The 26,009-nt window shown below is 39.7% G+C and overlaps 1 protein-coding gene across 1 annotated transcript in view; it reads right to left on the bottom strand.

Annotated features, from left to right (window-relative positions):
* The window catches only part of LOC127879165 (U3 small nucleolar RNA-associated protein 15 homolog), a 70,838-nt gene that overhangs the window by 13,525 nt on the left and 31,304 nt on the right, over positions 1–26,009 (bottom strand). The window contains 1 exon segment of the mRNA XM_052425843.1: positions 7,646–7,781. Coding sequence (XP_052281803.1) covers positions 7,646–7,781 — 136 coding nt within the window.

Below are 26,009 nucleotides of genomic sequence, written 5' to 3' on the forward strand. Positions count from 1 at the left end.
AATTTTCCTCTGATTTTGTAATTAAAGGAATCTTATTGCAAAAATAAGAGTACAATTTCATATGAAACCTAGAAGAACATGAAAATGACAGGTGTTGATTGTCTTTAAGCAGTAAAACCATTTCACTCTCTTAAAATAATATGCCATTAATGAAACTCTTAAGTAGACATTCATTATATAATATAACAAATGTCAGAAAAGCTATGAGGATTTTGAACTTGATAATCTTGTAAATGTGGGGTAACTCAAGAGCAGGAAACACTAATAAAGCTCAAAGTGGGGTAACTGAGTTAAGTGGAATGAAAGTCAGTATTCTTATCACAATCTCAGTCCATGAGGTACAATGTACCTGCAATCCATCCAATCTACATCAATGGAGCCTTGCACTGGGAAAACAGGGCTTAATGCATGTGCAAAATGTATCATGGATAGGCCTGTGTGGACTGCACAGACTAATCCTAGTTTTAAAGCTGTTAAATTCTAGATGTGTAACTTACTAAATTTGTTGAGAGCTGCTTTAAATAAGTCAGCTGATAACTGGGAGATTTGGGAAAACATATACAAGTCATGTATGCCACAATGTGCAAAAATGGGTATTGTGCCTATAAGCAATCAGTGCAGTAAGGTCAAGAGCTACCCCTATCCCAGCATTTTTCCCCCACTACTTTGGGAATGGAGCCGGATCCATTTTGATTAGGAAAAATTGTGTCTTTTGGCTGAAATTGGGAAATTATTGTTGCCTTCTTTTTATTAACAAATGCTTAAAAAATTAGAATAAAAGTGATGTGAATAAATTTCCTTCGAATTAACGTATAGAGCTAGATGGGAGACGAATAAAATATTGAGATTTTTTCTGTACTTTTTAATTTTCATTGTTTTTTTACCTTCAATTGGGAATTTTTGGATCCTTTTTGAGAAAAATACATACGTTTTTCCATTGGCAATGAATCTCCCTACAGGCCACAAATTTGATATTAAAACAAGATGTGTTTGTGAAACACTATGTCCCCATATATTTGACCTTTGACCTTGAAGGATGACCTTGACCTTTCACCACTCAAAATGTGCAGCTCCATGAGATACACATGCATGCCAAATATCAAGTTGCTATCTTCAATATTGCAAAAGTTATGGCAAATGTTGAAGTTGGCGCAAACAAACAAAAGCAACAAACCAACAGACAGAGCAAAAACTATTGTGGTGGGGGACATAAAAACACTGTATCCACTATTGAGTCACACAAGGTTTTGTGGTCTCAATAACAGACATTATGCCTCCTCCTGAGAGTAAACATATGCAGAGAAGTGACCCTGTTTCGGTACCTTTTAAGGCCCCATTTTGCATGATGCCACTGGTGATATTTTTTATGCCACAACATTCTTTCAAATGACAAGGTCAGTGTAAGAGATTCATAAAAAACCTTGATTGCTTTGTTTGAGGGATGAGATCTGACACATTGTTCTATGGAAAACAAGTCTCAGGGAAAAATGCTGTATGGAGTGAAGTCAACTGTACACAGGACCTGCAATAAATATCTATTTAATTTTATTTGAATTGCCACAGGATTGTGAGGATTTCTGAAACAATCATCAGCTGTCACTTGTCTTTGTGAGGATCAAAGTGTCCAAAGGAGTCTGCTGGATTGTTTGATCTCCATGCAGTTTCTTCATGACTGATAAGCAATAGGCTGTTTGTGGTTAAAGGGGCAATGAATATGTCTGGTCAACAACCAAAATGCTTTTGCTAAGGCCAGAACTACGAATTTTTCCAAATGGATATTGGGTTTTACTTTCATTGAAACCTGGATGAACCAAACATTGTGAAAATTGGATCCCTGTGTAGACAGAGTGTTTGTATTGTTTCCCCCTTAAATTGGTTGAGCATTATGCATAACACTAAGTAAAGAATGTGTGACTGTAGACACAGGGTAATTAGGGAAACACAACAGAAAACAAATTGGTTTGTTAATTGAATTACTTATTAATAATGATGCGAACAATGTTAAAGAAAAACTGTAAGATTTCCTTGCATATTATTTTTTTCCGATTTCCTTAAATGAGTAATGTCAATACCACTTCTAAATTATTTTTTCATACTACATATAATTTGTATATTGCCTATATGTGAAGTTTTAAGTACAGACCTACTCTTGAGAAAAAACTTATCTGGGATACAAATCAAGCTGATTTATTGAAAATCCTTTAAAAATTATATTACATAACAATCATTATTATTGGAATGAACCTTTGATGGATAAAATAAAATGGATCAGCAATGTTTGTACCTATGGATGAAATGGGGCTTTCAAAAGTTGTTCTTAACCCATTTATGCCTAGCGTCTAGAAAAAAGGCCTTGGCAAACAGCGTTATAACCCAGATGAGACGCCGCATGATGCAGCGTTCTCATCAGGGTCTGCGCTGTTTGCTTAAAGGAATTTCTGTAAAAAATATTCTAAATATAGAATTAAATATACTAGACATCCATAATTTTGGAAATAAATTGATCCAATTTAGAAAGATGGGAGAGTCCACTAGGCATAAATGGGTTAATCAGCAAATGTGCTATCATATGCCCATCTTGAATAAAGCAAGCAACTGTATTCAGTCTTTACTGGTAGTTTCATTCATCATGTGCCCCTTTAACATTGCCACTGATTTTCCCAGTCTTCAATCTGATAAGCCCCCAAGACTTTCACTTTCATGCTCAATTTGAAATCAGAGTCATTTTCATCCTGCTGTAATTAATTTCCGATGATGTTTTCCGCCATGAAATTATTTATAAAACATTGGGATTGACTAGGAAAAATACAGTTGCTAATATGAAATGTAGTTAATTGCTTTAACATGCTTCAGCTTTTAATTTAAAACAAATAGAATATTGCATAATAACTTTTAGGAGCTTGTTAATAGGTTGAAAAACATAAAAAATGGTCGATATATGGAACTTTTGTGTGTGCTCCCTAAAACTTGTATGTGTGCAATATTTTACTTGTAGGAGCATCTATTGATTCACTGATATCGTTTTGGTAGTATTTGTAATCATACAGCTAGCATTAAAATTAACAACATAATTGAATAAAAACATCATGCTATTTCAATCAAATACATGTATATTACTTAAAATTACCTTGGTATATAGTAAAGATGAGATGAAATAGTATTTTTTGAATTTTTCCTCTAGTTTTGTTCACGGAAGAACCAGTACTTTATGTCTTATATAGAGTAATACAGAACCTTCCATTGCTGGCTGAGTAGGGATCGCACTCAAGACCTCCCATTTCCAAAAAAGAGCCCATAGCCATGACACCAGCTCATGCGCACACTGGTGTCCATTTTTGCATGAGGCGGGTCATGATACTCCTTGGTAGACCAAAGTCTCAGAACCAATATCAATGTTGACAGAGGTAGTTCATGGTTCAGAATTGTTTGAGAACCAAGATCCATTGTTGGCAATAATAGTCAATGGTTAAGCATGGCCTCAAAACCAAGATCCATTGTTGGCAATGATAGTCAAAAGTTAAGCATGGCCTCAAAACCAAGATCCATTGTTGGCAATGATAGTCAATAGTTAAGCATGGCCTCAAAACCAAGATCCATTGTTGGCAATGATAGTCAATAGTTAAGCATGACCTCAAAACCAAAATCCATTGTTGGCAATGATAGTCAATAGTTAAGCATGACCTCAAAACCAAGACCCATTGTAGACAATGATTGCCAATGGTTAAGCATGGCCTCAAAACCAAGATCCATTGTTGGCAATGATAGTCAAGTGTTAAGCATGGTCTCAAAACCAAGATCCATTGTTGGCAATGATAGTCAATAGTTAAGCATGGCCTCAAAACCAAGATCCATTGTTGGCAATGATAGCCAATGGTTTGGCATGGCCTCAAAACCAAGATCCATTGTTGACAATGATAGTCAAGTGTTAAGCATGGTCTCAAAACCAAGATCCATTGTTGACAATGATAGCCAATGGTTTGGCATGGCCTCAAAACCAAGATCCATTGTTGACAATGATAGTCAAGTGTTAAGCATGGCCTCAAAACCAAGATCCATTGTTGACAATGATTGCCAATGGTTTGGCATGGCCTCAAAACCAAGATCCATTGTTGACAATGATAGCCAATGGTTTGGCATGGCCTCAAAACCAAGATCCATTGTTGACAATGATTGCCAATGGTTTGGCATGGCCTCATAACCAAGATCCATTGTTGACAATGATAGTTTAGTGTTAAGCATGGTCTCAAAACCAATATCCATTGTTGACAATGATTGCCAATGGTTTGGCATGGCCTCAAAACCAAGATCCATTGTTGACAATGATAGTTTAGTGTTAAGCATGGTCTCAAAACCAAGATCCATTGTTGACAATGATAGCCAATGGTTTGGCATGGCCTCAAAACCAAGATCCATTGTTGACAATGATTGCCAATGGTTAAGGATGATCTCAAAACCAAGATCCATTGTTGACAATGATAGTTTAGTGTTAAGCATGGTCTCAAAACCAATATCCATTGTTGACAATGATTGCCAATGATTAAGGATGACCTCAAAACCAAGATCCATTGTTGACAATGATAGCCAATGGTTAAGCATGGCCTCAAAACCAAGATCTATTGTTGATATTGATAGCCAATGGTTAAGCATGGCCTCAAAACTAATATCCATTGTTGATATTGATAGCCAATGGTTAAGCAAGGCCTCAAAACCAATATCCATCTTTGACAAATAAAGTCACTGGTCGAAAACGGTCTCAAAACAAATATCCTTTTTTACACTCAGATAGTCAAGTGTTAAGCATGGCCTCAAAACCAAGATCAGTTATTGACACAATTGTTATTGGCATGCTTCCAGTAAATATAACCAAGAATCTTAGGTTAATTCAAGAATAATTTTGTACTGATCTTGGCATTTTTATTTTGATGATGTTATTTGCAAAATATTTAATAGAAATTACAAATTCTGCAAAATCCAATTTCAGAATGACAGTTAGATACATTCAATTCAAATTGTTTTGTAACTAAATTAACATTTATAGTAAATAACTTTAATAAAATCTTCATTTAACTCAAATGTTATGATTTATTGTGTCTATAAAAATAATAACATGTTTTTATAATCCTTATAACTGGTATAAAAACAGTTTTATATAATCTTGAAATGTGTTTTGTAATAAGTTCTTGAACATTTAAAATGAATAATGGAGTCAGCAATAAACTATGGCTGGTGATTTATAAATGTTCTTCTGGGTACCATGTGTTGAAGAAAACTGTTATGGCCAATGGCTTGTAATAAGGAGACAAATTATTGTGCTTTTTGCACAGCATGTTGAGAATATTGTGGGTGGGTAAAACTGACGTTTTTCATGGCTTTAATGGTATGCACATCACACGGAGCTGGCATGTTAATACAGTTTGATATTCCAACAGTAATTAAATTAAAAACGTTTTAGCTTCATATTATGATGTCCTAATGTAAACACATGCTAAAGGAACTTAGTTTACAGCAGGACCAAAAGACAAATTCAAGACCATTTGTTATAACTCCACAATAAATGTAATGGAATATAATATGAAGTTCCATTAACCTGAAGCAGGTCTACCCAGGGGGCCGATGTGTGGCAACAATTCAAGCACACCAGCACATGAAGGAAATTTTAGGAATCACTAATTGTTTTTTAATCCAAACCGTCAACGATAATTCATGCAAACCATCACCTTAAACATGGCTTCCATTTGTTACCATAGTTATCAATTTAAAATTAACAATTCATATACCAGCTTTCAATTTAAAGAATTATTCTTAAAAAGTATCATGCATATGGACACTTTGTAAATTAGAACTTGCATTTGACCAGTCACCAAATCGCAATGCTTACTTAATTGTTTTTTTAAAGATTCATTCCGTTACAGTTACTCCATCAAAACTCTTTAGGTCGGAAAAATGATAAATGTTATATGATTGCTTGATCCTTCAGTTTGCCTGATAGCTGGTCAATTGAGCCTTGTTCTGAGAAAACTGGGCTAAATGCATGTGCGTAAAGTTTCACCTCAGATTTGCCTGTGCAGTCCGCACAGGCTAATCAGGGACGACACTTTCTGCCTAAACGTGATTTTCGGTAAGGAGGGACTTCTTTGAAACTAAAAATACCATAAAAGCAGAAAGTGTCGTCCCTGATTAGCCTATGCAGACTACACAGGCTCTGGGACGACACTTTTCGCACATGCATTAAGACCAGTTTTCTCAGAACGTGGCTCAATTACAGGTCAATTATCCTGTATACAGTATTGCAGCAATGAAGATTTTTCATCAACATATACTGAAAACATTTTTAAATTAATTCGAACATAGGTCTAGGCTTTATAAGTTTGCGTAAAGTATTGTCAAAGAAAAGCCTGTGAAGTCTACACACGCTAACCTAGGACGACACTTTCTGCTTTTATGATAATTGTCTTTTAAAGGCGGTCTCTTCTTAGCAAAATGCCAGTTTTGGAGGAGAATGATGTCCCTGATTAGCCTGTGTGGACTGAACTGGCTGATCTGAGACGACACTTAATGTACATGCATTAAGCCTTTTCCCCATAAGAATCAAAGTTAAAATGGCTTTTGCAACCAGCATAAAACCAGAACACCCTGCGAGTAACTCTCAGTCTGTTCAGGTTTTATGCTGTTTGCTGCTCATCAGTATCTAAGGGTTGACTTGAATCTAGTAATAAAAGCCTTCAATTGAATATAACTTTCTAAGGGCCTACAAATGAGTCAAAATACGTATCTAAGTGGAATCAGCCATGTTTAATAATTTTAATTGCCATGTAGAATCCAATGACAATTCATTATTTACAAGAACAATGGCCAATATTGGCAAGCTATTATTGCGTTTTATTGCAGAGGAAATAGAAAAGCCGATGTGCTTATCAGTCACAGATCAGAATAAAATGATTCACAGATTTCACTTTACCCCATATAACAAGCAAGACATGACATAAATGTCAGTCTGAATTTGTCAATGGTCAGACATTGGCACTCAGAATGTTATGCATTGTGATTTTTCTTGGAGAAATCAACTCAAAGCAACTGCGTTTTTATTCACAAATCCAATTATTCGCTTGTGGTATGTCTTATATAAATTATCACAGATTTATCTCACTAGAGCCTGATGTGACAGGGATTATTGCTCCCAGCTTAAAGGGGGTCTGACACCTAAATTGATGAAAATGTTTTTTGGGTGATACAAATGTGGCTTAATGCTTAATGCATGTCCATAAAGTGTCATCCCAGATTAGCCTGTGCAGTCCACACAGGCTAATCAGGGACAAAAATTTCCAATTCAATACAAGTTTCAGTTTAAAGAATGCCTCATCTGAATGACAATGCAGTATAGACAGAAAAATTGGTCCCCATGAGCCTGTGAGGACTGCACAGGCAAATCTTGAACAACACTTTACACACATGCATTTTGTCTTGTTTTCTGAGCAAGGCTCAAATATCATTATAAAAGCACAACAATATGTTTTTGCCTCAATATTTCATAAACAACAGTATTTCATTTTATTGTATAGTTTCCTAAGTTTGACCCTGCCCTAACAACATGTGAATAGCGCCTCATTTGACCCTGCCCTAGCACCATGGTCCCAATGCCCCTTACCTGTCAAGGCCACCAGACATGAGTCTCTGGTAGTTGCTGCAGAAGGCCAGACAGGTGACCGTCTTGTGGTGGTGACTGAGGGACGTGACCAGCTTCCCCCCTGCCAATGCATCCCACACCTTCACTGTGGTCCCTCCTGTAAAGGGAGATAAGTAAGGGTAATCCTTTACCACTCAGAAAAAGTGACAATGGATAAATGCAACCGGCATAAAACCAGAACAGCCTGTGGATAACTGGTAAGCTGTTCAGGCTTTACACTGTTTGATGCTCATCAGTATCTTAGGGTTGGAAATGAGGCCTTTATAACTTAAAACTTAAATTCATTTAGAAAGTTATTCAATTTATTTTGATTTTCTACGGGACTGCAAACAGGTAAAAACATGTATCTGAGTGGTAAAGGTAAAAAACATGAGATAACTGATGATTACTACCCACAACTTTACTGTGGTCCCTCCTCTAAGGGGAGACAAGTCAGGTTAACACAAGAGATGATTGATGATTGTTGCCCACACCTGCGTTTTGGTCATTCTTGTGAACACAACTAGAGCACCTGTGTGTTCATACGAGGTCTTTTCATCAATGACATCATACCAGAACTACCAAATGGCGGACAAGCAGCCTTATGGGCAAATGAACTGGTGCAAAGAACAGTGTGTGCAACAACTGCCACATACAAATTGCAACTAGCTTTATACATGATGTCAACTTGGACTTTCAACTGGTGCATAACCGTCAACAATGGGAAAACCAAGTGGCAAACTGAACCTGGACAACACAGCGTTCCAGTATGAAGACCAACAGACTTACTTGAGGGCCACATTCAACATTTGAAAAGAGAATGACAAACAACAAAAAGGGAGCCCAGGGCAAGAGGAAAGGTCAGAAGGAAATGTTACATCAAGAGAAAACTTGCAGCAACACAATTGGAAGCAAATGAAAAGACCCTGGAATAAGAATTCTGGATGAAAGTTGCCCAGTCCCATCAGCAGACCCTAAACAGAGTCCAGAAACACGCATCACCATCTGTACATTGAGAAAGAAGGGACTGCAGAGTCATGAAGCAGATCAAAAAGGCAAGGTTTTCTCAGGATCACCTGCACACAGCACTACAGAACTACAGAAAACCACCCGTTTAAACTTTTCCCACTCAGAAGCAAAGTGAAAAGGCTTTAAGGAGTAACTCCCAGTATGTTCAGGTTTTATGCTGTTTGCTGCTCATCAGTATCCTAGGGTTGGAAATGAAGCCTTTAAAACTTGAATCTTAGTAGTAAGAAAGGTCTTGAATGATATTAAACTTTCTAAATGACTACAAATGCGTCAAAATACATAGCTAAGTGGTAAAGGATTAATACCTGATTCCAAGTGTTAGAAAAAATATTGCAAATGAGCGTCACGAAAGCCTTATTATTTTTCTGATTTCCATTGATGATTATTGATAAATTATCATATATTTTAATATTATAATTTTTTGTCAGGAATGTTTGTTTTTTGCTTGAATATAATGCATGCATTTATTTTAAATCTTAAATCAATTTGTTTCACAATTGTCATTTCCCTAATCTGTCCCTTTAATAATCTTACCGTAATAGAAATCATTGTAGAATCCATGTGCTTTAAGTTAACAATTTATAATAATGCAGAGTGCATTTTAAAAGCATAACGATAAGATATGTGGTTCTTAAGAAAAGCTTTCCTAAGTTTTGCCAAAGCCTTTATTTCTTTTTCATCATAGCCATGTGTTTTGATAGTTCACTCTATTGTGCACAATAACTATAATAATAAGCATGCAAATTCACCTAATTTAGTGAATAGCTATCATTTAATGGAACACATCACATCACATTTAAAACATAATGATTTATTGTAATATGTTTTAATTATAAGTATCACATGTTCCACAGGAAAATAATATAAAATTTTGTGGAAAAAATGCATATTTTCCTGTGCCCAATAATTCAATACCTGGTAAAAAAAATGCAATAATAGAAGCTGCGATCCTCTAATCTAATTGTACAAATGCATTACACAGACATTAATTTTATATCTTGCTTTACGAGAAATTATCATAAACACATCATAATGGCTGGCTTACACTTCATGCCTCAGAATAAATGCAATTGTAACGCAGAATTCATCATATGACATGTTTTATGCTTCTTTTTCATGGCCATTACCTAAATGCAAATGACGAAAACAATTTTGATAAAAGTTTTATAATCTGACACATATTCTTTTGGAAGAGAATCCTTGTTTTATTAGATGGAATGATTTGAGAAATAATTGAGGAATGTAGGAAACGCGTCTGTTATTATAAAAGGTGGCACACTTTTGTTGTTATGAGCCTAATAACTGAACTGGAAAACTGGGTTAAATGCCACTGCATGAAGTGTCGTATTAGCCTGAGAAGTCTGCACAGGCTAATCAAGGACGACACCGTCTGTTTAAGGGTATTTTCCATTTAAAATATTCAGTTTAATTGGAAAGTGTTGTCCCAAATTAGCCAGTGCCGACTGCACCACCAACTTATCTGGGACAATGCTTTAGGCACATGAATTAAGCCCAGTTTTCCCAGAATAAGACATTTTTGCGATGATCGAAAATGGCACACTATTGCAGTAATGATTATGGTATGAATGCACAAATAATCTAAAAGGACTCGTAACTTGCAAGTATTGCAGGACAGTCCACTTAAAAATACAAACATAATATTATCACTGTCATGTCAAGATTTTGCAAAATAAAAGGTACCAATAGTCAATGAAATCTTAAATATTTTAATATTCTGGTTTTCAACTCTTGATATTTTGATTAAAAATGTATACAAGTCGCATCATGCAAAAAAGAGTCTTATGTCATAGGCGGCTAGCGTAGCTAAGACTAGCCTGCACAGTCGCGCAGTCTGATCAGTAGCTGTGGTTTCTGTTATAATATTACACAGGGTTATGTGATCTCATAAGCTTACAGGGTTACGAGCGCTTGACCAGACTGCAATATTGCACTGTCTGGTCTGGAGCCTCACTGGCTACCTATGGCATAACACAGGCTTGTCTGGAGCCTCACTGGCTACCTATGGCATAACACAGGCTGGTCTGGAGCCTCACTGACTACCTATGGTATAACACAGGCTGGTCTGGGGCCTCACTGACTACCTATGGCATAACACAGGCTGGTCTGGGGCCTCACTGGCTACCTATGGCATAACACAGGCTGGTCTGGAGCCTCACTGGCTACCTATGGCATAACACAGGCTGGTCTGGAGCCTCACTGGCCACCTATGGTATAACACAGGCTGGTCTGGAGTCTCACTAACTACCTATGGCATAACACAGGCTTGTCTGGAGCCTCACTGGCCCCCTATGGTATAACACAGGCTGGTCTCGGGCCTCACTGGCTACCTATGGAATAACACAGGCTGGTCTGGAGCCTCACTGGCTACCTATGGCATTACACAGGCTGGTCTCGGGCCTCACTGGCTACCTATGGCATTACACAGGCTGGTCTCGGGCCTCACTGGCTACCTATGGCATTACACAGGCTGGTCTCCGGCCTCACTGGCTACCTATGGTATAACACAGGCTGGTCTGGAGCCTCACTGGCCCCCTATGACATAACACAGGCTAGTCTGGAGCCTCACTGGCTACCTATGGCATAACACAGGCTGGTCTGGAGCCTCACTGACTACCTATGGCATAACACAGGCTGGTCTGGAGCCTCACTGACTACCTATGGCAAAACACAGGCTGGTCTGAGGCCTCACTGGCCCCCTATGGCATAACACAGGCTGGTCTGGAACCTCACTGGCTACCTATGGCATAACACAGGCTGGTCTGGGGCCTAACTGGCTACCTATGGCATAACACAGGCTTGTCTGGAGCCTCACTGACTACCTATGACATAACACAGGCTGGTCTGGAGCCTCATTGACTACCTATGGAATAACACAGGCTGGTCTGGAGCCTCACTGGCCCCCTATGGCATAACACAGGCTGGTCTGGAGCCTCACTGGCTACCTATGGCATAACACAGGCTGGTCTGGAGCCTCACTGGCCCCCTATGGCATAACACAGGCTGGTCTGGAGCCTCACTGGCCCCCTATGGCATAACACAGGCTCTTCTGGAGCCTCACTGGCCACCTATGGCATAATACAGGCTGGTCTGGAGCCTCACTGGCTACCTATGACATAACACAGCTGCTCTGGGGCCTCACTGGCCCCCTATGGCATAACACAGGCTGGTCTGGGGCCTCACTGACTACCTATGGTATTACACAGGCTGATCTGGAGCCTCACTGGCCCCCTATGGTATAACACAGGCTGGTCTGGAGCCTCACTGGCCACCTATGGTATAACACAGGCTGGTCTGGAGCCTCACTGGCTACCTATGACATAACACAGGCTGGTCTGGAGCCTCACTGGCTACCTATGGCATTACACAGGCTGGTCTGCGGCCTCATTGGCTACCTATGGTATAACACAGGCTGGTCTGGAGCCTCACTGGCCCCCTATGGTATAACACAGGCTGGTCTACGGCCTCACTGGCTACCTATGGCATAACACAGGCTGGTCTGGAGCCTCACTGGCCCCTTATGGTATAACACAGGCTGGTCTCCGGCCTCACTGGCTACCTATGGCATAACACAGGCTGGTCTGGAGCCTCACTGGCCCCCTATGGTATAACACAGGCTGGTCTCGGGCCTAACTGGCTACCTATGGAATAACACAGGCTGGTCTGGAGCCTCACTGGCTACCTATGACATAACACAGGCTGGTCTGGGGCCTCACTGGCTACCTATGACATAACACAGGCTGGTCTGGGACCTCACTGGCTACCTATGGCATAACACAGGCTGGTCTGGGGCCTAACTGGCTACCTATGGCATAACACAGGCTGATCTGGGGCCTCACTGGTCCCCTATGGTATAACACAGGCTGGTCTGGGGCCTAACTGGCTACCTATGGCATAACACAGGCTGATCTGGGGCCTCACTGGTCCCCTATGGTATAACACAGGCTGGTCTGGGGCCTAACTGGCTACCTATGGCATTACACAGGCTGGTCTGGAGCCTCACTGACTACCTATGACATAACACAAACTGGTCTGGAGCCTCACTGACTACCTATGGCATAACACAGGCTGGTCTGGAGCCTCACTGGCTACCTATGGCATAACACAGGCTGGTCTTGCGCCTAACTGGCTACCTATAACATAACACAGGCTGGTCTGGAGCCTCACTGACTACCTATGGTATAACACAGGCTGGTCTGGAGCCTCACTGACTACCTATGGCATAACACATGCTGGTCTAGAGCCTCACTGGCCCCCTATGACATAACACAGGCTGGTCTGGAGCCTCACTGGCTACCTAAGGCATAACGCAGGCTGGTCTGGAGCCTCACTGGCTACCTATGGCATAACACAGGCTGGTCTGGGGCCTCACTGGCTACCTATGGCATTACACAGGCTGGTCTGGGGCCTCACTGGCTACCTATGGTATAACACAGGCTGGTCTGGAGCCTCACTGGCTACCTATGGCATAACACAGGCTAGTCTGGGGCCTCACTGGGTACCTATGGTATAACACAGGCTGGTCTGGGGCCTAACTGGCTACCTATGGCATAACACAGGCTGGTCTGGAGCCTCACTGGCTACCTATGGCATAACACAGGCTGGTCTGGAGCCTCACTGGCTACCTATGGCATAACACAGGCTGGTCTGGAGCCTCACTGGCTACCTATGGCATAACACAGGCTGGTCTGGAGCCTCACTTGCTACCTATGGCATAACACAGGCTGGTCTGGGGCCTCACTGGCTACCTATGGTATAACACAGGCTGGTCTTGGGCCTAACTGGCTACCTATGGTATAACACAGGCTGGTCTGGAGCCTCACTGGCTACCTATGACATAACACAGGCTGCTCTGGGGCCTCACTGGCCCCCTATGGCATAACACAGGCTGGTCTGGGGCCTCACTGACTACCTATGGTATTACACAGGCTGATCTGGAGCCTCACTGGCCCCCAATGGTATAACACAGGCTGGTCTGGAGCCTCACTGGCCACCTAAGGCATAACAGGCTGGTCTGGAGCCTCACTGGCTACCTATGACATAACACAGGCTGGTCTGGAGCCTCACTGGCTACCTATTGCATAACACAGGCTGGTCTGCAGCCTCATTGGCTACCTATGGTATAACACAGGCTGGTCTGGAGCCTCACTGGCCCCCTATGGTATAACACAAGCTAGTCTGGAGCCTCACTGGTTACCTATGGCATAACACAGGCTGGTCTGGAGCCTCACTGGCCCCCTATGGTATAACACAGGCTGGTCTACCGCCTCACTGGCTACCTATGCCATAACACAGCCTGGTCTGGAGCCTCACTGGCCCCCTATGGTATAACACAGGCTGGTTTCAGGCCTCACTGGCTACCTATGGAATAACACAGGCTGGTCTGGAGCCTCACTGGCTACCTATGGCTTAACACAGGCTGGTCTGGGGCCTCACTGGCTACCTATGGCATTACACAGGCTGGTCTGGGGCCTCACTGGCTACCTATGGTATAACACAGGCTGGTCTGGAGCCTCACTGGCTACCTATGGCATAACACAGGCTGGTCTGGGGCCTCACTGGCTACCTATGGTATAACACAGGCTGGTCTGGGGCCTAACCGGCTACCTATGGCATAACACAGGCTGGTCTGGAGCCTTACTGGCTACCTATGGCATAACACAGGCTGGTCTGGAGCCTCACTGGCTACCTATGGCATAACACAGGCTGGTCTGGTGCCTCACTGGCTACCTATGGCATAACACAGGCTGGTCTGGGGCCTCACTGGCTACCTATGGCATAACACAGGCTGGTCTGGGGCCTAACTGGCTACCTATGGTATAACACAGGCTGGTCTGGGGCCTGTCTGGCTACCTATGGCATAACACGGGCTGGTCTGGGGCCTCACTGGCTACCTATGGCATAACTCAGGCTGGTCTGGAGCCTCACTGGCCCCCTTTGGTATAACACAGAATGGTCTGGGGCCTCACTGACTACGTATGGCATCACACAGGCTGGTCTGTGGCCTCACTGGCTACCTATTGTATAACACAGGCTGGTCTGGGGCCTAACTGGCTACCTATGGCATAACACAGGCTGGTCTGGGGCCTCACTGGCTACCTATGGCATAACATAGGCTGGTCTGGGGCCTCACTGGCTACCTATGGCATAACACAGGCTGGTCTGGGGCCTCACTGGCTACCTATGGTATAACACAGGCTGTTCTGGGGCCTCACTGGCTACCTATGGTATAACACAGGCTGGTCTGGGGCCTCACTGGCTACCTATGGTATAACACAGGCTGGTCTGGGGCCTCACTGGCTACCTATGGTATAACACAGGCTGTTCTGGGGCCTAACTGGCTACCTATGGTATAACATAGGCTGGTCTGGGGCCTAACTGGCTACCTATGGTATAACACAGGCTGGTCTGGGGCCTCACTGGCTACCTATGGCATAACACAGGCTGTTCTGGGGCCTCACTGGCTACCTATGGTATAACACAGGCTGGTTTCAGGCCTCACTGGCTACCTATGGAATAACACAGGCTGGTCTGGAGCCTCACTGGCTACCTATGGCTTAACACAGGCTGGTCTGGGGCCTCACTGGCTACCTATGGTATAACACAGGCTGGTCTGGAGCCTCACTGGCTACCTATGGCATAACACAGGCTGGTCTGGTGCCTCACTGGCTACCTATGGCATAACACAGGCTGGTCTGAGGCCTCACTGGCTACCTATGGTATAACACAGGCTGGTCTGGGGCCTCACTGGCTACCTATGGCATAACACAGGCTGGTCTGGAGCCTCACTGGCTACCTATGGCATGACACAGGCTGGTCTGGAGCCTCACTGGCTACCTATGGCATAACACAGGCTGGTCTGGGGCCTCACTGGCTACCTATTGCATAACACAGGCTGGTCTGGGGCCTCACTGGCTACCTATGGTATAGGAGCCATTTGGGCATGAGGAGGCTCCTATATCATATTGTTGTCAGCATCAGTTGCTGTCCAAAGTACGTGCCCGTAGAGAACGTCACTTTTTTTTGTGTAAACAATCTAAGTCAGCTTTTCTTGTATGAATACACAGTATAATAATTGTTATAGTTAACTCTGATTGTGTCAGTATACCATATCAGTAAACCAATGATTTTTTAGGGCAAAGTTGCCAGCCCCATTTCCCTGCTCAAAACGAACGGTATATATTTTCCACCTGTAAATGACTCCGCTTCTGAGGTTAATTTCCCCATCCAAAGGACCTGGTAACCTTTCCCCCAAAGATGTAAAAAAAACTTGTTTACTCTCTCTGTTCACAAGATGTATCATGAAATAAGGCAAACACAGTCTGATACAATTTATATTTACAAAAAAAATGTGTTCAATAATTTGTCCCTGCTTGTCCAATAATCAAATTAAAAAAGGAAGAATCAGGTTTAGCCTTGGCAATTCCCAGCAGACATATAAAAGGGTTACACTCAACCAGTAATTCCCATGGCCCCTAACATGGTCCTTCCTTGTCCCCTTTTCATGAAGAATGGTTTATGGACCCTTTTTCAGATTTTCCATCTTTGTTTCAGCCACTAACCTCTTTAGAACAGTTGAATGTGAAGACCTTTTGAACACCATGGTGATAATTGGAGTAATTAATTATATTGAAGCGTGTGTGCGGAAAGTGTCACATTTCATGAATATTAGATGTATTTATTTGAACATTTGTAAATTGTTGAAGTTAGAAGAATCAAACTATGTTTTCATGAAACATGATGAAGAAAGGCTGTTGCCCTGAAAGCATTATACATTAGTAATAAGTTCCATCGATTCATGTGCATACAAACAAAAGTTGTAAGTCTCTGACGTAATGACTAACACAACTTTGAATTACTTATTGTTTTTCCAAGTAAAGTCAATTGCTGATCAATCATTTTTGTATTACAAAACATTGAAAGAATGCATTCGTAGAAATATGAATTTCACAAGGGAAAGGAGAACAGTTTTGTATCAGATTGTCTTCATTCAAATATCTGTCCTGGGAGTACTTTTTTTAATGAATGGCACATAGATTTATATGATTATGCTTCTTCATCTAGGCATTATGATAAATAATTAAAACATAAAGCTAGAGACATGTCAGAAGGACATGGATACCAACGTCATATTTCGCTTGACACAGAAACATTACAAGTGTTGTTTGCCTCATATAATGTGAACAGTTAATACAGCATGCATGTAAAGATCCTTCTACTTGTTGTTACTATTAGTTACACCATTAGTAACTGACGGTGTATGGGATATACACCCTCAGTAATTTCATACCATACAAGAGCGAATTTACTAACGGTGTAACAATTATATCTCAACACACTACTCGATTACTTGGGTAGTATAGAAATTACTCGGGGTGTTCGGAAAATACTCCATGGGCACGTGACCGCTCTAAGCTAATCGGATTAGGTCATTTTCGTAGGAGGTGAGATATACATAAAGCCTATTTCACATATGTGGCATTGGCCTTTTAAGCAAGCACCATAAATGGTGTTTATATTAATTCATCTAAAATTTATGAATATTTTTGCAAAATAGGCCGCGCTCTGTAAAAACAGGGTTTAATGCATGTGCGTTAAGTGTTGTTCCAGATTAGCCTGTGCATTCTGCACAGGCTAATCTGGGATGACACTTTCTGCTTTCATGATATTTTTCATTTCAAGAAAGTCTCCTCTTAGCAAAAATCAAAATTAACTGGAAAGTGTAGTCCCTGATTAGCCTTGTCTTGACATGTCATTTGTTTTGAATCCCCTCATACATGAAAAATATTGAACGGACATATAACATGAAAGGAAAATGCAAAAACTTGAAGTAGTCCACCGTGACTTTATTCTTAAAAAGAGTGACATGCTTCTTGCAGCCACCATGATTGGATGATCACTTGTGCCAATTTATTTCGAAATACCATCATGTTTATCAAAGTTATGAAACGGACACTTGCTATCCCACACAAACACACACACGGATATGGGTAACATTATATGCCCTTCCACCATAATCATGTCGGGGGCATAACAAATAACAGGAGCAGTAATTGAATTTAAATTCAAACATATGCTCTTGGCCATGACATTTTTATGGCTATTTCTTAACATTTTTTCTAGAGTTATTTTTCTTAGGTCCTTCAACGTATTAAGTCTGAATATTTCATAAATTGGACTTAATTTCTGAAACAAGTGATTACAATGGGTGCTGTTTGCATTGGAATCTGGTGAAAAATCAACAGCCTAGTTTTCTATTCTCATAAAAAAATTAGCATCACTAACATTCAGGATAATTGCTGCACATTCAGCAGCAAATGATCTCTTCCATGCTTTGTTGATAATAGTTATTTATTTAAAAATGTTTTATTTTTTTCTTTCACTTTATTTAGTAATGTATCTGACTATTTTATTCAATTTTGCTTATCCAATTATTTTTAACATGTTTGTTTGTTAAGATGGATTTTTCGCTGTTTACAACTGTTTTGCAGTAACGTGATGGCCATTGGTACTATTTTCAGTGCTACACCATTTATCTACCTCTATAAAAACTATTAAGAAACACCGGGTGATATGAATTATTTTGCTTTATTGGAATTTCTGCAAAAGTTTCAAATTTGTTTGATAATGTCCAGGGCAACAAATAAAGATCGTTTTATTGTTTGTACGATAAATTTTTTATTTTACAAATTTAAATAAATCCTTAAGAAAAGACGATGCGAAAAGAACATTCTCAGATTTAATAACGCATGTGGGGACAGTTTCTGAAATTTCGCTGAAACCAATAAGGCGATTCCGTGACTGTAAAACAAATAACCTGATAGAAAAATGATTTCCACTGGCTTGTCGTTGCTGAATAAGGTTTGAAAATGCGCCTTTAAACAAAATAACTCATTATCAACCATGATTTGTCAATAGATTAATTATTTATAGTTAAAAACAAACATTAACAATGTTAATTTATAACAACTTTATTGATTGGAAAAAAAATGCTGAGAATTATCAAAGCCCAAAATAATTTAATCAAATAGTCAAGAACTAATTGACAATTAGTGTAAGGGAAAAAAACTAAGTTTTACAAAAAGCATTGTAGTAAAAAATATTTGAAAAGAGTTCCTATCTGTTGCCCTGAAAATCATACATTATTCTACTTTTTTTATTGATGAATTAAATCTTGATTCTGTAGCAAAATCTATTACAACTTAAACAAAACAATGCATCAAAATAATTTTTAACAAAAAAAAATCTGGCAATTTAATTAAATAAATCATTTTTTTCATATGATAAACTCGTTTGCAATGGGTTTATCATAAAAAAAGAACAAAACAATATCAATGACAGTGTATCCCTCCCAACAGGTGCATTGTTGTGAAAAGGTACAGTAAGAATATGCAATTGAATTCTCCAGAAAAAATAGAGCTGAAATCACAAAGAAATCACAATATGCAATTTTAAACAAAGGGCAATATCTCCCTAAAATAATGCAATCATGAAACTGAATTCTGATGCTGAGTTCTTGAAACCATAAACAAACATCTCTGTTTGCCACATCTTTATGCCATCCCCTACAAACCTCTTCTTTCAATAACAAACACAATCAAAACCATACATTTGTGTCCTATTATTTTGGAAAACGAAATAAAAATCAACATCTACACATGTTTTCAATATACAACATGAATTTTATGTAGACAATCTATCACTCTCCAAGAAGTGCCATTTTTTTCTATCAATTAGAAAATGTAATAGAAAATAGTCACGCTCGCCGTAGCATGAAAACCAACAGTTTTGTATAACAATATGGAAGTTAATGTTTTACATCATTCCTCTAACATTACACCGGGATAATTGCAAAAACAGGTTCATAAATAGGAGAGTGCTTTCCAACAGTGTCCAAGTCTTAAAGGCATACCATAGCATTACATGTAATTGAATTTCATGAACATAATGCATTTATCCTTTTTGGAGATAGAAGAACAAATAAATTTACCAAAATTATGATGGGAATCTAATTCCATTAAAAATAATTTGTACTTATTAAACCTAAAGATTGTTCTGACTAGTATAATAGATGAAAACAGGGCATCAATCATTTGTGTTACTGTTATTAAAAGTATGTTGTTGATTTCATGAATAAAGTATTACAATTTCAAGTATGTCAACTACAGCATAAAAAACAAATAAATGTATTAATTATCCTTTCCCACTCAGAAGCAAAGTGAAAATAGCTTTGTGCAAACAGAATTAAACCAGAACAGCCTGTGAGTAATTCGCTGTCTGTTCAGGATTTATGCTGTTTACTGCTCATCAGTATCCATCGGTTGGAACTGAAACCTTATAACTTGGATTTAGTAAGCAAGGTATTTAATTAAATGTAACTTTCTAAGGAACTACAAATGCGTCAAAATACATATCTAAGTGTAAAGGATTAAATGTATTTATAACAATAGTAATTTATTTCATAACCCATATGCAGCTGGTCGGAAGCTACACTGTCTGCTTATGAGACAATCAAACTTTGCGGGACTTTGCGGCAGACAGCGTAGAACCAGACCAGACTGCCAAAATGTGCAGGCTAGTCAGAAGGTACGCATATGGCATAAGACCCATTTTCACACGACATGGCTCATATTGCTTTTTGGATGGTTTAAATTTTCATCTGACATAGCAAGGGGACCAACCAATATGACAACCTGATCAGTCAGCACATTTTCCAACATAGATTTTACAGTAATCAGTGTCAAAAACAGAAGCCAATGATATTTAAAACAATGCTAGTTGCAGCTAATTATGTGGCTGATTTATACTGACCCCTCTTGACCTACAAGACCTCCTGGATAATTAAACAACTGACACTGTGATCATTTGCCAATTTAATGGTAAATAAATGCCCCGGTTGGAATCACTTCACTCACTGGGGGTTGCCAGAAGAGCTGCTGGAAGAGTATGCCAGCAATTTGACATGCGGTCTCTAAGATGTGAAGAATTTTAATAGAAGACGCCCAAATGTTCAGATAACGGACATGATTGGTTTGAATCATGAATACATGCATGAAATATGGCATTTGTCCACATCTGGAGGAATGATTCATGGGGTGGCCTGTACCATGCCATTTCTTGGACAGTGCCTGTTTGGGAGTTTGTATCACCCAATGTTTTGCAAACCCCCAGTGCTTTGCATTGACCGTTTCAAGAGGGTGACCCCATCTTTTATTCTATTATATGTGTTTGTTGTTTTGTATTGTGCCGTACAGTTTTTGCTAGGTCACTTGCCATAAACAAGAAACCGTCGGAGACAGGTGATGCTCCCCAAAGATTTTTTTTGTCACAATATTGCACAATATATTTAGATAAAAGGAAATGTCTTGAGGGCACAGAAGTTGGGGGACAAGAATTTTTTTATAGAAAATTTCAAAGGGTCATAACTGTGAAAAATCATCCGACCAGAACCCGCTGATTATATGCACATCTCCTCTTGGTAGTGAAGCTTCCCATAAAGTTTCATTAAATTCCGGTCATTAGTTGCTGAGAATTAGCCCGGACAAGAATTGCACTATATGTACAGTTAATGGGAAATTTCAAAAATTTCAAAGGGCCATAACTCTGTGAAAAATCATCCGACCAGAACCCACTGATAATATGCACATCTCCTCTTGGTAGTGAAGCTTCCCATAAAGTTTCATTGAATTCTGGTCATTAGTTGCTGAGAAATAGTCTTGACAAAAATTGTGCACAGGACTGACAGACAGACAGACAAACAGACGCACACACGGACAGACGAAGCGGCGACTATATGCTTCCCCCAAAATAAATTTTGGGGGAGCATAATAAAGGACCACAAACTTGTGTATAGTAAGAATGCAATACTGCTGGAGACGTTGAAGTTTCACTTATTTATATTGCAATGTCAACAATCCATGCCCTTTGTTGTTTTTTTTTAAATCAACCTATTAAAGTGCCTAAGGTCTTTAAAACAAGAATAAACTAGAACTTTGTCACAGATGTGACGAATACCCCCACATGCCGCATTGACACATAATATTTTGCATGTTGTCTTCACAAAAAACAGCGGACACCATGCTCAATTTTTAAAACGCACTTAGTAACCCCTTGACCTAGTTTTTGACCCAGAAAGGCCCATGTTCTAACTTGGCCTTAAGATCATCTCCATAAAACTTCTGACCAAGTTTGGTGAAGATCGGATGTAAACTATTTGAATTAGAGAGCTGACACCATGCTGAATGTTAAAAAACGCACTAAGTGACCCCGTGACCTAGTTTTAGGCCCGGAATGGCCCATGTTCAACCTTGTCCTAGAGATCATTTTGATAAAACTTGTGACAAAATTTGGTGAGGATTGGATGAAAACTACTTGAATTAGAGAGCGGACAACATGGTGAGGTTTAAAACGCACTAAGATACCCGTGACCTAGTTTTTGACCCGGCATGACCCATATTCAAACTTGACCTAGACATCTTCTATATACAACTTCTGACCAAGTTTGGTGAAGATTGGATGAAAACTACTTGAATTAGAGAGCGGACAATATTGTGATGTTAAAAACGCACTAAGTGACCCCGTGACCTTGTTTTTGACCCGGCATGACCCATATTCAAACTTGCCCTAGACATTATCAAGATACAACTTCTGACCAATTTTGGTGAAGATTGGATAGAAACTACTTGAATTAGAGAGCGGACAACATGGTGAGGTTTAAAACACACTAAGTGACCCCGTGACCTAGTTTTTTACCTGGCATGGCCCATGTTCGAACTTGACCTACACATCATCTAGTTACAACTTCTGACCAAGTGTGGTGAAGATCGGATTTAAACTACTTGAAATAGAGAGTGGACACCATGCTCAATGAGTAAAACGTACTAAGTGACCCTGTGACCAAGTTTTTGAGCTGGCATGGCCCATGTTCGAACTTGGCCTTCAGATCATCTAGATAAAACTTCTGACCAAGATTGGTGAAAATCAGATGAAAACTACTTGAATAAGAGAGAGGACATCATGCTGAATGTTAAAAAACACACTAAGTGACCCCGTGACCTAGTTTTTGACCCGGCAAGGCCCATGTTCGAACTTGGCCTTAAGATCATCTAGATACAACTTCTGATCAAGTTTGGTGAAGATCGGGTGAAAACTACTTGAATTAGAGAGCAGGACATCATGCTGAATGTTAAAAAACACACTAAGTGACCCCGTGACCTAGTTTTTGACCCGGCAAGGCCCATGTTCGAACTTGGCCTAGACATCATGTACATACAACTTCTGACCAAGTTTGGTGAAGATCGGATTAAAACTACTTGAATTAGAGAGCGGACAACATGCTGAATGTTTAAAACGCACTAAGTGACCCCGTGACCTAGTTTTTGACCCAGCAAGGCCCATGTTCGAACTTGACCTAGACATCATCTAGATACAAATTCTGACAAAGTTTGGTGAAGATCGGATGAAAACTACTTGAATTAGAGAGCGGACAACATGCTGAATGTTTAAAACGCACTAAGTGACCCTGTGACCTAGTTTTTGACCTGGCAAGGCCCATGTTCGAACTTGGCCTAGACATCATGTAGATGAAACTTCTGACCAAGTTTGGTGAAGATCGGAGGAAAACTACTTGAATTAGAAAGCGGACACTTAATACGGACCGACCGACAGACCGACCGACCGACAGACAAGTTCACTCCTATATACCCCCCTAAACTTCGTTTGTGGGGGTATAATAATAAAATGAATTAATAATTAAATGCTTTACATAGGTCCTGTTGCACCAAAAATGTTATAATTATTGATTAATATATAAGATTAAAAGATTAGCCATTAGTATGCAGAACAATTTCAATTTTTTGGGAAAGTTTCAATTTGATCACTGTAATGTCAGTAAAATATTGCAAAGTACACCACACTTTATCAGTAACAGGTCATAACACTTCTAAAAAGCAGTTCAACATCCTTCTAAATGCCCATGACCTACATTCAGTCTCACAAATATTTTAATAGTGTTAGAAATTTCCTGCTAACACAAAAATCATGTTCCATCAACAATGCTGGCGCTAATAAATAAAATTAGTCAAGTACAGCAGGAATACTGTCTGAAATCAGACCATTCAAAAGTCAAGTACTCAACAAACCTGGGCCCTTCTCTTTGCCCAGGAATTTGACAGAAGATTTCTTTCCAAGTGAAAATAAATTGAAGAGTGGCATGGCTCTAGTCAAATTCAAAATCTCATCCCTGTTCAATTAAAAGTAAAAAGTATCATTCAAGATTAGCAATAAGAGTGCCATGCTGCAGACATAAATCAAAGGGTATTTCAGTAAAAATTTGAGAAGTATATTAAAATAATGGCCTTCATCATTACATCTGTTTCAAATATTACAATTAAATATGAAAAACCATGGCACAGCACTTAGACGCACGTATTGAAAAGTGATGTTAGAGGAATCTACACACTTGGCTCTATGCATTTGTATAATTATAAGAGAGCCGTCTTGGGACTGAACATTATTTAGTTCCAAGTGCACGGCGCTGGCCTATTATTTCGTTAGCGGATTCCTGAGATGATGGTATAATATAAAACAATGGATTTCTTGTTTTGGCAATTTTATGACAGAGTTTTCTCTGTGTTCAGGTCTCTGATGAAGGGTTTTGTTAATATCAAATAATTATTTGCCTTCTGTGACTTTAGTAAATCATTTTGTGTACTTATTTTTGTATGGTTTGTTAATATAATATGCAGACAGCCAACTATGCAGCTTTGTAAACATATGAGCTGTGCTCTGTGAAAAGGGGATTTAATGCATGTGCATTAAGTTTCATCCCAGATTAGCCTGTGCATACCATACCATACCATACCATACCATACCATACCATACCATACCATACCATACCATACCATACCATACCATACCATACCATACCTTACCATACAAGAGCGAATTTACTAACGGTGTAACAATTATATCTCAACACACTACTCGATTACTTGGATAGTATGGAAATTACTCGGGGGTGTATGGAAAATACTCCATGGGCATGTGACCGCTCTAAGCTAATCGGATTAGGTCATTTTGGTAGGAGGTGAGATATACATAAAGCCTATTTCACGTATGTGGCATTGGCCTTTTAAGCAAGCACCATAGTTGGTGTTTATATTAATTCAATTTAAATTTATGAATATTTTTGCAAATGGGCCGCGCTCTGTAAAAACAGGGTTTAATGCATGTGCGTTATGTGTTGTTCCAGATTAACCTGTGCATACTGCACAGGCTTATCAGGGACGACACTTTCCTCTTTTATGATATTTTTCGTTTGAAGAAAGTCTCTTCTTAGCAAAAATCTAGTTTAGGCGGAAAGTGTCCTGCCTGATTACCATGTGCTTACTGCACAGGCTCATCTGGGACGACACTTTACTCAGATGCATATAACCCCCTTATGACAGAGCACAGCTCATATACATATTGAAGTAATAAGAAACAATATGAGCCGCACTCTGGGGAAACACAACTAAATGCATGTTTGTAAAGTGACGTCCCCCAATAAGTTGGTGCAGGCTAATCAGGGACCACACTTTCCGCCTAAACTGGATTTTCCATAAGAAAATACTTAATTAAAACAAGAGCTGTTGAGTGCTTGACGGTATAACGTAGGCCATCATGGGGAAATTAATCATATTCAATAATTTATTAGACAATCTTTCAAAAATAATAAAAAATAAAATGGGGGGCGGGGGTAGGGGGGTGAGAGGGGGGTTTAATGTGGGGTGTGGTAATTTATAAGATGATGTTTAAAAAAAAAATATTTGGGGGGGGGGAGGTTGGGAGGGGGGGGGGGGAGGGATTCTGGGCAGGGGCGTGGGGTATTGTTTGGGTGGAATCCATTGTGGTATTCAAGTAAGTGTTGTTTGGTCAAAGTAATAATAAAATGTGATCATAAATAAAGAAGTTATGGCAATTTAAGCAAAATGTTCAATTATCTAAGTGTAAAGGGGCCATAATTATGTCAAAATGCTTGATACAGTGGTCTGCTCTTGTTTATAGGTTGGGGTCATGTTGGTAAACAAGTATGCAACATATAAAACCAATATGTCAAAGGATATAGGAAATATTTGGGGTATTACGCAAACTTTAACATAGATTTATCAATAATATGCATATTCTAAGTATACAAGGGGCAATAATTATGACAAAATGCTTGATAGAGTTGTCTGCTCTTATTTACAGGTTGGGGTGATGTTGGTAAACGAGTATGCAAAATATGAAAGCAATATGTCAAGGGACAATGAAAATAAAT

Source organism: Dreissena polymorpha, chromosome 4 (assembly GCF_020536995.1).
Source record: "Dreissena polymorpha isolate Duluth1 chromosome 4, UMN_Dpol_1.0, whole genome shotgun sequence".
NCBI classification, from domain to species: domain Eukaryota; kingdom Metazoa; phylum Mollusca; class Bivalvia; order Myida; family Dreissenidae; genus Dreissena; species Dreissena polymorpha.